This window comes from Spermophilus citellus (assembly GCF_964194105.1).
Source record: "Spermophilus citellus genome assembly, chromosome: 11".
Lineage (NCBI taxonomy): Eukaryota > Metazoa > Chordata > Mammalia > Rodentia > Sciuridae > Spermophilus > Spermophilus citellus.
In genome coordinates, this window is record NC_138192.1 from 136,310,161 (window position 1) to 136,323,239 (window position 13,079).

Here is a 13,079-nt window from a genome sequence, read left to right on the forward strand (position 1 = left end):
TAAGGCTCTAAGAACAGCAGCAAGGGGAAACATCAATGTGTATGGGGTGCAGGGCCTGTGCCACTTGGATGATAGTGCCCAGTGGGCTAGGATGCGGGGACTCCCTCTAGCAGCAGGGCCCTTCTCCATTCAGACGGGTCCCACTCAGCCAGCCACAGTGGGCATCTGAGAACAGAAGAGCCCTGTGGACACAATTGTAGGGTGATTTTTATTGGAGCTTGTAAGGAATTCAGAAAAACTGCAACCACTTATCATTTCCAATGATCTCAATGATAACTGCTCAGAGTTATTAAAGTTTAATACAAAGGGCGTAGTGGGGGCACTCCTATAATCTCAGCTATCTGGGAGGCTGAGGCAGGAGGATAGTGAGTTCAAAGCCATCCTCAACAGCTAAGCAAGGCCCTAAGCAACTTAATAACACCCTGTTTCAAAATACAAAATAAAACTGGGCATAGTGGTACACACCTGTGATCCCAGCAGCTCAGAACAGGTGGGAGGATCACAACTTCAAAGATAGCCTCAGCAACCTAGTGAGGCCCTAAGCAACTCAGTGAGACCATGTCTCTAAATCAAAATGGCTGGGCATGTGGGATGGACTCGGTGGCTAAGTGCCCCTGGGTTCAATACCCACCACCACCACCAAAAATTAAAAAGGACTAGAGATGTAACTCAGTGGTAAAGCACCCCTGGGTTCAATCCCTGGCAACCAAAAAAAAGTGTCATAAGCCAACTGTGATGGAGCCCATCTGTAATTTCAGCTACTCAGGAGCTGAGGCAGGGTTGCAAGTGTGAGGCCAACCTCAACAACTAAGCAAGGCCCTAAGTAACTTAGAACATCTCAAAAAGGACCGAGAATGTAACAGTGGTAAAGTGACTCCATGTTTAATCCCTGGTAACAAAAAGTTTAATATGAAGCCATCACTGCTGGAGCACACCTGTAATTCCAGCTACTCAGGAGGCTATGGCAAGAGGATTACAAGTGTGAGGCCAGCCTTGGCAACTAAATGAGGTCCTAAGTAACTTAGACTGTCTCAAAAAAAAAAAAAGGATGGGATGTAACAGTGGTAAAGTGCCCCTGGGTTTAATCCCTGGTAATAAAAACAAAGTTTAATAAGCTGGCTGTGGTGGAGCACACCTATAATCTCAGCTACTTGGGAGGCTGAGGCAGCAGGATTGCAAGTGCGAGGCCAGCCTCAGCAACTAAGCAAGGTCCTAAGCAACTTAGACCTTCTCAAAATAAAAAAGGACTGGGGATGTAACAAGTTGGAAGTTAGTCTAGACAATTTAGCTCAAGAAAGGCTGGGGGTGTAGCTCTGTGGGGAGAGCTCCCCTGAGCTCCAAGCCCTGTGCCACACAGGCAGCATACCCACACTCAGGACATGGGGGTGGGCAGAGGAGGACTTTCTGCCACCCCACTTGGTACCCACACCTCCAAGGTCCATGGTGACGGGGTCCCCGGCATACCCCAGCCCTAAATTCCCCATGAGCTGAGGCGCACCAGGAGCAGGAACCCCAGGACCCCAGGGCGGGCTGGGTCACTTCCACAGCACCCCCAGTGGCCTTTGTGCAGCATTGCGGATGGCGTCCTCAGAGAGCACACGGATCTCCTCGTGCACAGCCTCGATGCTCCTGGAAGCGTCGACTACCTGTTCCACAGGATGCAGAAGAGAAGACCATCACCACCTCACTCTGCTCCAGGTGCACGTGGTGACTGGTGGGCCAAATTAAATCCCCAGCACAGTGTGGGGACCCCTGGGACCCTTCACCCCACTTCCCTCTGAACCCTAGCCTCACTGGCATCCACTCTGCTCTTAGGCAGGCCTGTGCTGTCCACATGAAGTGTGCATGGACGCGGGGAGTGCCCACTGGAGCCTGTATCAGTAGGCAAGCTCACAGCAGAGCCTGCGGGCGCCTCCTGCAGTTCCTAAGCTAGGACCTGGAGGCAGTCTTGCTCGAGGGCAACTCCTCAGGCCCCAGGACGCTGCTCAGAACATGGGTGTTCTGAAGAAAAGGTGCATCTGCTTCCTGCACTATCCCAGCACTGCCAAGGGGCACCTGCACAGGACCAAGGGCCAGCCCAGAGAAACTCATCTCCACCAGAAAGAAGGCAAGAGACAGAGAGAAGTGCCAAAATCTCCCATCAGTCTGCTCTTCTGCTGAGGGGCTGGTGGGGGCCTCACATCTGTTAGGGCTGACAGAGACCCTTGGCAACAAATTCTTGAAAATACCAAAAGTGCAACAATAAAAATAAATAAATAAATAAATAGATTGTTAAAAAGGGAAAAAAAAAAAAATACCAAAAGTGTACACAGCTCACAGAACCTAAGGCTTTCATGAACATGGTTGTGCAGGATGGAGGATAGTTTCTCAGGTGGCACCCCCCAGCCCCTCTAGGATGAGGTTAGAGGAACCGGCACCTATTCTAAAAAGCAAGGCAGACTACAGAACTCAGGATGCTCTGCTCAGTAAGACCCAGAGGTGAGCCGCACTCGCAAGCACAAAGCCAGGCCAGCAGCACTGTCTACAAGTGAAGCCGGCCGAGCAACTCACCCTCACGGCTGCTAGGCTGAGCCCCAGGCCCTGCTCTGGAGGAGCTGGCCGCACAGGTGGTGCTGACCTACAGACCTCCCTGGCTGCCTGCCAAACACACTCCGTGGCAAGTGTCCAGGAGAAGTGGAACTGGGGTCAGGGTGGGAGTGCACAGTGGAGCAGGGGCTGCTGGGAGGGCAGAGGCGCATCCTGGCAGGGAAGGTGGGTGCAGCAGGTGCGAGGGCTGGAGGAGCAGGACTGGGGAGAAGCCAAGGCACGACACCGTCCTGAGCACGGGGAGATGGCTGAGCAGAGCCCCAGTGGCCCTGGATCACATGTGTGCAGGAAGGCCAGTGTGACCATGGGTCAGCAAATGCATTCCGTGAGCACAAGGAGTGAGACAGGCTGAGTACTGGGACTGTTGTGCTCCACCTTGACCATGATTCCTGAATGCAAAGACAAGAAACCCAGGTGCTGCTCCTGGGATGGCAGAGCAGAAGTAGTGTGAAGAACATGTAGGACTTCTGGTGCTACAGGCACGCCCATGTGGAGCGGGCTGGGCACATGCCCACGGGGGCCTGCAGAGCCGCAGGCCCACTGCCTCCTAGGACGACTCCTCAGACTCAACTGGCCCACCAGATGAGGCACCAGGCCTCTATCCCACAACTCATGGGGATCAGGGATGAGCATGAAGCTCAGTGGTAGAGCTGCCTGGCCAGCTTGAAACCCTGGGTTCACTCCTGAGCATACCACTAAACAAAACATCCTGCTGGCACCCAGCAGCCTGCACAGCTGCGGGTTTCCACGGGTGGGAAACAGACGGAAACTACAGCAGCCATGCCCTCTGCAATCCTAGACACACCTTCCAGTTCAGAGTCGAGTCTCCCATGAGCTGCTGGAAGCTCTGCAGTGCCCGTTCCTGGAAAGCTCTGTCCTCGTAGCGCTCACAACCAAACTCTCCCCGCGTGGCAGCATCCGCCAGCCCCAGCTGAAGGAACAGGATCAGATCAGGCTGGGGAAGGCCGACGTCTGGCTGTTTGCACCAATCCAGGGAGAAGTTCTGCCAACAAAGAACCCATCCATCAGAAAAAGAATGTTTTGCTTCAAAAGTCATTAAAAGGGGGGAAAATGAGCCGGGCATGGTGGTACACACACCTTAATCTCAGCAGCCCTGGAGCCCGAGGAAGGAGGATCACAAGTTCAAAGCTAGCCTCAGCAACTTAGTGAGGCCCTGTCTCAAAATAAAAGGGCTAAAAGGGCTGGGGATGTGGCTCAGTGGTAAAGCAACCCTGGGTTTCATCCCTGTTACCAAAACAAACAAACAAAAAAAAAACCCCAAGAGCTACCATTTAGTAAGATACCAAAAGATAAGAATTCTTTCTTTCTTTTTTGGTGGTACTATGGATGGAACACAGGGGGGCACTCTATCACTAAGCCATACTCCCGTCTCCAAAATAAAAACCCTGAAACTGCTAATGCAAGGAAGGGATTTGGGAACCTAGACATCAAAAAAATGTAAGTGGTCCCTCCCATGTGGACCCGCATTGGGGTTGGATCCAACATTTTTTCTTTTTTCCCAGATGAGATTCTCTTCCTTAAAAGTCATTTTTTAGATGTATACTGAAACACAAAGGAACTAACAGTGTCTGATGTAGCCGAGAGCAAAGGTCCCTGAGACCAGGGTGGTGGTATTGGTGGCACTAAAACTCCTCAATGAGGAGCAGGAAAGGGAGCAGCACCGTCTCCAGTCACAGGTGCGTGGCAATAGCCCTGACCATAAGCTCAGGAGACATGCTGCAAGCTCTGGTGGGAAAGCAAGGCACTGGATGAAAACACAGTGGACCACCCTGAGAATACCACAAAACGGATCACCAAGTAAAACACGTGGTGACGCCTTGAAAAGAAGCTGCAGCCACACGAGTGTGTTCCTCCTATCAATAACAACCAAATGACTCACCAGAGCAGGAAGAATCACAAACTCCAACGAGTGCTTTCAGGTGTGCTAGCACATGGTGCCTTGAGCCAGGGCAGCTCCCATCCACACGCCTGGCGTCCTGAGGCCAAGCAGCACTCACCTTCTTAGCACTTGTGAAGGCCACACCAGAAAACGCATATCTGTCCACAACGAGGGTGACACCCTGGCTCAGCTTCTCCTTCATGGATGGCCTAAAACACAGAGGGTGCTCCTGAGCCCTGGAACTGGTCCCCAGGCCTGAGTGGTCATGTTCAAATCATCCTGATTATGCAGCTCAGAAAACCCACAGGTACTGGCCACGGCACAGCACAGACACAGAGAGACGGAGAGCTGGTGCCACAAGGGCACTCCCAGCAAAACCTGCACACAGCCATGAATGCCGACCCAGGCAGCAAGGGCAGGCACACTCACCGTCTGCCCAAGAGAAACTGGGCAGAGAGAGCAAAGAATGGCTGAACAGTTGAATGCTGCCAGCAGGGACCCATCCACACTCCTGCCCACAGGCTGGGACTACGAGGACAGGGTGCTCTCAACCAAACAGACACAGGTCCACCATCATGCCCAAGTCTCAAGATCTCAGAAGGACATGGAGTCAAGAGGCCTGGCATTAGTAAGAAGCCCAGCTGAAGCCAGGAGACTAGTGAGATGCACACAGACCTGTGCCCAGAGCACAACTCTCCCCCGTGTGCAGGGTCTGTGGCAGCCTGAGAGCAAGTTGCACAACCACATTAGTGTTTAAAAAGCACACTGCATGTGTATGTTGTCTACACATACATGTAAGTAGAAACGTCTCAAAGAGTGTGCCCCAATAAATTAACACTGAATTAATCTGCCACAGAGGTAAGAGGAACGTGGGGACCACACCCTCGAGGGAGTCTGTGCCTGCCTACAGTGATGAGGTGCACTCAGGGAGGTGGCATACGGTTCACGTGAACACAAACTGTGAACACTGGTTGACACACACCAACACTGCCACCAACCCTCATGGATGAAACACCGTAACATGACAGATACATCACAGGGGAAACTGGGGAGGGGGTATGTAGGAACTCTACTATTTGATCAGTTTTTCTGTGTATCTAACACTATCTTCTAAAAAATTAAGTCTAGGGCTGGGGCTGTAGCTCAGTGGCAGAGTGCTTGCCTAGCACATGTGAGGCGCTGGGTTCCATCTTCAGCACCACATAAAAAAATAAACAAAATATAGGTATGCTGCCCATCTATACCTACAAGAAAATTTCTTAAAAATTAAATCTATGCGTGCGGCCCAGGTTCGATCCTCAGCACCACATACAAACAAAGATGTTGTGTCCGCCGAAAACTAAAAAAAATAAATATTAAAATTCTCTCTCTTTCTCCCCCCCGCCAAAAAAAATTAAATCTATGGGGGGTTTGTTAGGAGAAGGCAACGCAGGGATGTCCTTGGGGAACTGTGCCACCTCTGCTCACAGGACTGCTGAGGGAAGATCCTCACACATGAAGATGACACCCAGGCAGGGTGTGCAGGGCCACTCTGGGCGAGAACTGTGTGCTCTGAGGAGCAGAGCCAGGCGGCCGCAGGGCGCACCACTCACACGTGCTCCCAGCGATTTGCAGAGAAGAGCAGGTGCACCGAGTGGTCCTCCAGTTCACTTTTCTTTTCCAAGTAGGAACTCAGAAGTTTGCCAATTTCAGTTGATCTTTCTAGAACAAAAAGAAAAAAACACAAATATTTGTGAGGTTAGTCCATTTAATTTAGAATATAGTTTATGTTAAATTTCTCATCCTGGACTCAAGTCTAATTACTCAGTTTTACTTTACTAAATCTCTGGACAGGTTCAGATTGTCCCAGGAAGCCCAGGAGTTTCCCTGAGAAAAACAGTAATATGCAGAGGCCTTGAAGAAAGTAATTCAGGAAGAAGAAAGGTTGTGACATCACAGAAGTGAGGTCTGAGGACTAGCTGGCTTGAAGACTGGACCCCCCCACCCATTTCCTAACCGTTTTATATGCTATCTCTTGATGGAATACTGGTGGTTATATTTCCATAAACCTTTCCAGAGTCAATGCTTTCCTTTACTAACAATGTGGGGCTGGGGGTGTTGCTCAGTGGTAGAGGGTGCTTAACATGCAGCGTCTTGGGTTCCATCCCGCATACCTAAAAAATTAAAAACAAAGACAAAACCCAAAAGTGAGAGTGAAGAGCAGACTGTGCCTAGCCCTGAGTCACTCCACCTTGTAAAGCAGCTGTGTGCCACAAGCTGCTCTATCATGAGCACTGGTGCCAGAGTAGGTGACTCCACACCTTGTTAGCACAAGTGAACAGCCACCATCTGCCCAGCACCACCATAAAGCACAAACTGGCAAAGAAGTTGTGCTAATAAAAACGACCACCTGTGAACTTACTGATCAGAAGCACTTGGAGGCATGGGTTTATCCACCCCATAAAACAAAAACAAGCCCTTGAAAGCATCTAAAATACAAAGTAATCCTCTCACATGAAATGCACAAGAGGAGGAGCACCCCAAGACTGGTTGCCGCACACAACCCACCAGACCTCAGATCATCTCAACAGAGGGCAACAGGTAATGAACCTGCGATTTCTGACCACCTCCCTACTCCAACTGGACCCTGGCCTAGTGTCAGTTCTGGGCCTTCCAGCTCCGCACCCTGAACAAGTTCTTGTTCCTGAGCTTATCCGACCACATATAGTGACTCTTTGCTGTGGTACCTGCTCTCTGACTTTGGTCGGCTCAGCCTCCTGAACCCCTGTGGTCTCCTTCATCTTGAATTTAGCTTTCTGTATTTTATTTATATATTTTTATATAAATTGTGAGTTGCGAGTTGAGTGTTGTAGCGTTAGGAATTAAGGTTGGAATAAAGAACTTGTGATTGCCTGTCCTACGACCACCGTGCGACCCGAGGACCCAGTGCATAGCAGCTGATGAAAATGGTGCAGCCTTTGAATTTACTGTCATTCAGTAAGTCCTGACACTGTGGAAGGACACCAGCGTGTTCGGTCTACGTTAACAATGGGGTGGCTCCTGCAAGACAGTGAGGCTGGGGAAGTTCGCGGGGGATGCAGCAGCGACCGGCTCGCAGCGGGAAGGGGAAGCGCGGCAGCTCCCCCCCAACCCACCCCACCCCGCGCAGCAGCTCCGCGCAGTCGCCCACCCGCCTCGCCGGCCCGCGCGCACCGGGGAAGCGCAGCAGCTCAGCGCGGTGGCCCGCGGCGCACAGCGCAGCCACCAGCTTGCGGCCCTGCGTGCTCTTGCCCGCGCGGTCCACACCCTCCAGCACAATCAGCGCCCCACGACGTCCCGCCATGTCGTCCAGCGCGCGCTCTGCGGAGCTCCCGCCCACCCCCGCGCCCGCATCCGCGGCGCCCGCCGGGATTGGCTGGGACCGGGGAGGGGCGGGCTGGCGCGTGCGCCTCGGGCGGCACCGCCTCTTCCGGGCCTCGGTCGGCGCGGGCAGGACGCAGGCGCTGGCCAGGGTGGCTGGGCCTGCGCGTGCCGGGCGCCTCGGCGCTCGCTGGGCGGCGGCAGTGCGCCTGCGCGCGCGGCCGCGCGGGGTTCTGGAAGTCCTGCTGTTCCGGCCGGCCCGATCCGGGCTGGCCTCTCGGCAGTTCCAGAAACACGGCGGGTTAATAAAGCTTCCCTGCTCCCCCAGAGCACGGGCCTGCGACGCCTGGGGAAAGAGCGGCTGGGGTTCGCCCCTGACCCTCCGGGCGGACCGGCCGGGTGCTGAGGGCTGTCGCCTGCCCGGGTATGTGGCGGCGCCGACTCTCAGTGGAGCTCCTGGCTGGTTTCAGATGTCCTGCGCCCGGTGGTCGGCAGCACCTCAGGTTCCTGGCTGCCCGGCCGCAGCTAGGCCTCATTTGGTGATGTTTAGGGACATTTTGTCATGACCGGCTGCCCGCGGTCTCCAGGACCTCAGGTTTCTGGCTGCCCGACCAGAGCTAGACCTCTGGAGCCCGTCTGCCGGCGGTCGGCAGGACATCACTCTGCAAACTGCCCAGTAGGGGCCGCGAAGTCGCAGAAGCTTCTCCGTAGCTTGGGCTAGATCTTGGCAACTCCTACAAAACTTCGAGGGCATTTTTCTTGGGAGGCAGTCAGAAATGTGAGAAGCTTGAGGCTGTTCTCTAGTGAGCTCTTTCCTTTTTTTCCCACTTAAAATTTTTCTTGTTCTGATTAGTTCTACCTGACAGTAGAATGCACTTTGCATCATACATATGTGGAGTATAACTTCTTATTCTTCTGGTTGTACAAGATGTAGAATCACACTGGTCGCGTAGTTACATGTGCACATAGGGTAATAATGTCCACTCCATTCTACTATCCTTCCTACCCAGTGTCCCTCCCCTCCCTTCACTCCTAATCCAAAGTAACTCTATTCTTCCCTAGCCCCCCACCCCTTATTGTGAATTAGCATCCGTATATCAGAGAAAACCCTGGGCCTTTGGTTTTGGGGGATTGGCTTATTTGCTTAGCATGATAGTCTCCAGTTTCATCCATTTACTGGCAAATGCCGTATTTGATTCTTCTTAAAGGCTGAATAATATTCCAGTGTGTATATGTACCACAGTTTCTTTATCCATTCATCTGTTGAAGGACATCTAACTTGGTTCCATAGTTTAGCTATTGTGAGTTAAGCTGCTATAAACATTGATGTGGCTGGGTCACTGTAGTATTTTATACCCAAAGGACTTAAAATGCTGATTTTAAGTCCTTTGGGTATAAAATAAGGAGTGGGGTAGCTGAGTCAAATGGTGGTTCCATTCCAAGCTTTCTGAGAAATCTCCATACTGATTTCCAGAGTGGTGGTACCAATTTGCAGATCCACCAGCAATGTATGAGTGTACCTTTTCCCCACATCCTCACCAACATTTATTGTTAATTATATTCTGATAATTGCCATTCTGACTGGAGTGAGATGGAATCTTAGAGTAGTTTTGATTGGTATTTTTCTAATTGCTAGGAATGTTGAGCATTTTTTCTTTCACATCTTCTTTCCTTTTATTGAAAAAAATTTTAGAAAATGGGATTGGCCTTAATAAAGGGCGCAAACAAATCAACAGGAATATACTATGGAAAACAGACAATATAAAATAAAAAATGTCACTGGCCTCTTCAGTTGGTTAAGAACACAAAATGTTTAACAGGCAGGTCTGTTTTAGACAAACTTAAAAGCTATATTTTGTGGGCTTTTTTGTAGTTTCCCCAAGTCAGATATATACACATCCACAAAAATGGTGTGTGAGGAAAGCTGTCATACACAAGAAGTTGTATCCTGAATTCTTCAGGAAACAGTTGTTGAAACAGGAATTAACACGAAGTCAGCAACAGGTTAACAATTTTTTAAATTTGAGTCTTCAAATGCTGCATGGCACAAAGCTAAACTCTAGAAAGTAATACTAGGTACAAAAAAAAAAAAAAAAAGTTTTGTACAGCTTTTAGCAAGAATGCTTTTCCAAAGCAAGTCAAAACAACACAATCAGCAGACCAAGGAAGCTACACCTAGAAATAAAAGCTACAACTTCTCGTATCCATACTAGAAAATCCTACTTTTCCAGAGAGACTAAAATTTCAGGACAAAAAAGGGAGATTTTAAACATTTCTTTCTTTACCCATTTTAAGTTCTGTTTCTTCCCCCACCCATCCAGTAATTCAGCATGATCCAGCAGAAAGAGGGCTGCTTTTAGAACTGGCTATTTTATTTTTCTTTCTGTGGCAAGACTGGATATTTCAGGTGAAAGACCCCCGGACCCTCAAATCCCCCGTCCAAAAGAACTAGCGTCACACTGGCTGCAAAAGCAAGAGGCAAGTTTATTAATACACAGGCGCCTGCGGGTGCACAGCAAAACCTCAGCCGAAGCTTTGGTGAACTGGCACACCGGGCTTTGGGGTACAGATCTTTTATAGGGAAAAAGGAGTTGTTTTCCACCTAGCACAATAACAGGTATTTTTGAATCCAGCATACACGTCACTTAAAGGGTAAACTTGTTTTTCACTATGATAAACTTGTTTTTCACTATGATAAACTTATTTTTCACTATAGTTTCCCGAAAAACTCATTAATCTCACAGGTTTACATTGTGTTTCCTCCCTGTTCCCGCTTATGATCCCAGTTTGCTCAAGCATGTCCTGTGATGTGGTCAGGGTGCCCTTTCTAACAGGTCATGTGGTGAGCTCACCTGTTTACTACATACTTTCTACTTTTCATAATCAAGCCTTAGGTTATGGGGCTGGGGTCTTTCATTCCCCCCTTTTTCTGTTTCATGGATATAATCCTATATCCATTGTCCTGCCTGTTCAGATTCTTGGACTAAGTTTGTGGGTGACCCTGTCTGCTGTTGGAGTAGCTGATATTGTTGAGTGAGAACCATAGTTTGAATTATAGAAAGCCTTTCTTTCATGAACTGCACTAGTCGGTTAAGTATGTAGGGTCCAAGTGTCAAGATTAACAGTAGAATAACTAAAGGACCCACCAGGGTGGATAGCAAAGTAGTCAGCCATGGGGACTTATTAAACCATCGTTCAAACCCTCCTTGTTGTGCTTCAAATTCTTTCTGCCTTTTTGCCAACCTTTCAGTAACCTTTTTCATGGTTTCGCGGACCACCCCTGTATGGTCTGCATAGAAGCAACATTGTTCTTTTAAAACCACACAAAGACCTCCTATAACTCCCCTAATTTGGGAACTCCTTACTGCTGTGAGGAAGGGGGACGAAGAAAATCTTTCTGGCTTCTTCAGGCTGAAAAGGGACGGCGTGGGGCAAGCAGTTTGGAGTCCCCCTTAAAAATATCGGGTCTATCGAGTGGTCCATGATAAAAGTCCAATTGAGAAGCAATAGGCTGGAGGGCCATTCAAATGATAGGTGGTCTATAAGAGAAACAAGAACTCATTAGTACTGGAACCATATTGATGCAGTAATAAATGTCACAGCACAGGAATATGCCAATGAGTATAATGACCAAGACAAAGATTAACAATGTTTTCCCTCAGGCAGTACCAAGAACTAGGAGCTAAGATATTGTTTTCACGACAAAATTGTTGAGGACATGGCTTCCATCTGAGCATGTAAATCTTTAAGGATATTTGTCACATTGTCAGAAATGTCAGGGATGTCAACACAACAACTAACATTTAGGGTTACAGATGTCCTTTTTTTCTTAAGCTATAGTCTAATAATCTAATGCCATCTGATCCTGCAAAATCCTTTTACTAGTATGACCTGTGTCTAATAGAAATCTTTAATTCTGTTACCTAGGGCTGGATACTCATACTAGCAAACACCAAGCCTACCTGTGTAAGTTAGGAATATCTGTGGGCCTTGAGCTAAAAACTACTCTGGCAGTTTCTTTTGATAGTTATCAGGCATTCCTGTCTGAGAATCTCTTTTGTAGCCTCCAGTTTACTTATTTATGGAAGTTTCATTTAACTATCATTATTATTAAAATGTCCAGGAATAGCTCTGTTTTGGCTTAGACTGTCTTTGCTAAGTGTTTAAGATGAAGTAAGTCAAACTGACTTTTGTTTCTACCTATTGTTAACAGTCATCTGAATTACCCTGGGAGTCCTCGGGAACTTCACAGCAGCTTCTCAGTTCTGCTAGTGCCATTTGCGCTAGGATGGGTTCAGGCCTTGCTTGACCATGTGGCTTCCTTCGGAAGCATCAGGGATGTCTCCCTTTTCTGATGACCCTCCTCTTCACAGCAAATGCACTGACTGGCTTCCTGTCCTCCACTGGTCTCATTAATCTCCCTGATCGGGAGGTTATGTGGCCTAGAGTTGCAGAGCCCTTTGAAGAAGTCCCCTATTCCCTGATTCAGACTGACTCAGAGGGCAAGAGCCAAATTTTTAATTTTAAAACTTAATCTTAAACATTAGCAAATAAGTTAACAGCCTTATATTAAGAGTACTTGGCTTTAGTACCTATCTCTCTATCCTGTAAGTGATAACTCCTTGCAACACATTATCTTAAATTAACCCAGGTTGTGAGTTCTTAAAGCAGTACCTCTTTAAAATATTAACAGGCAATCCTTAGTCCATCTAAAAGCAAACTACAAAACAAGACTAACTAGGGTAAAAACATATTTAGTCTATGTAATAGCTACCTAGAATTTTGGCAGAGTACATCCCCTGTTTGATATCCTGGCAATCGTGACAAAAACCAACTTTTGGGCACAACTTTAAATGCACTAAAATCTGGCCTACCTTTTTTTATAGTCATTTTCACATGCAGTGAGATGGGACATAGAGCCTTATCTCAAGTAAGGCGGGGCTCATAAATCTCAAATACTATAGTTCTGAAGCTGATCTTTGCTGCTTTTTTTTTAAACATCATTTTACAAAGCCTACATGAATTGTTGCTCAAGTTCACATGAATATTAGCTAACACAACATAATATCACATCTAAAACACGAATTAAAGAAAGGCTGAAAGTTTTTAACCTTTTGTAGAAAAGTAGCAAAGTACTTTTGTGTTTTGCAATAAAACCTTTACATAGATTAGGCTCTTATTAACTTAAAAATACATTTAAATTGTATCTCAGTGTAAAAAGTAACATGGAACTTTACATAACTTATTGATAATA

At 48.2% G+C, this 13,079-nt stretch overlaps 1 protein-coding gene across 5 annotated transcripts; it reads right to left on the minus strand.

Moving 5' to 3' along the window:
* Positions 1-189: 189 nt before the first annotated feature.
* DTYMK (deoxythymidylate kinase) lies at positions 190-7,860 on the minus strand. Of its 5 annotated transcripts, none has more exons than XM_081261041.1 (5): positions 7,679-7,859; positions 6,079-6,187; positions 4,605-4,695; positions 3,392-3,517; positions 190-1,646 (listed from the first exon to the last, which is right to left on the minus strand). In XM_081261041.1, exons 1-5 carry the CDS (start codon positions 7,806-7,808, stop codon positions 1,536-1,538), a joined length of 567 nt encoding a protein of 188 aa, XP_081117167.1. In that variant the 5' UTR covers positions 7,809-7,859; the 3' UTR covers positions 190-1,535. The 5 variants fall into 5 exon arrangements, with proteins under 5 accessions (XP_081117167.1, XP_081117165.1, XP_081117166.1 ...); XM_081261039.1 differs by having other exon boundaries at positions 190-1,642; positions 3,388-3,589; positions 7,679-7,856; XM_081261040.1 differs by lacking the exon at positions 190-1,646 and adding an exon at positions 2,289-2,637 and having other exon boundaries at positions 3,392-3,589; positions 7,772-7,847.
* Between the last annotated feature and the right edge of the window lie 5,219 nt (positions 7,861-13,079).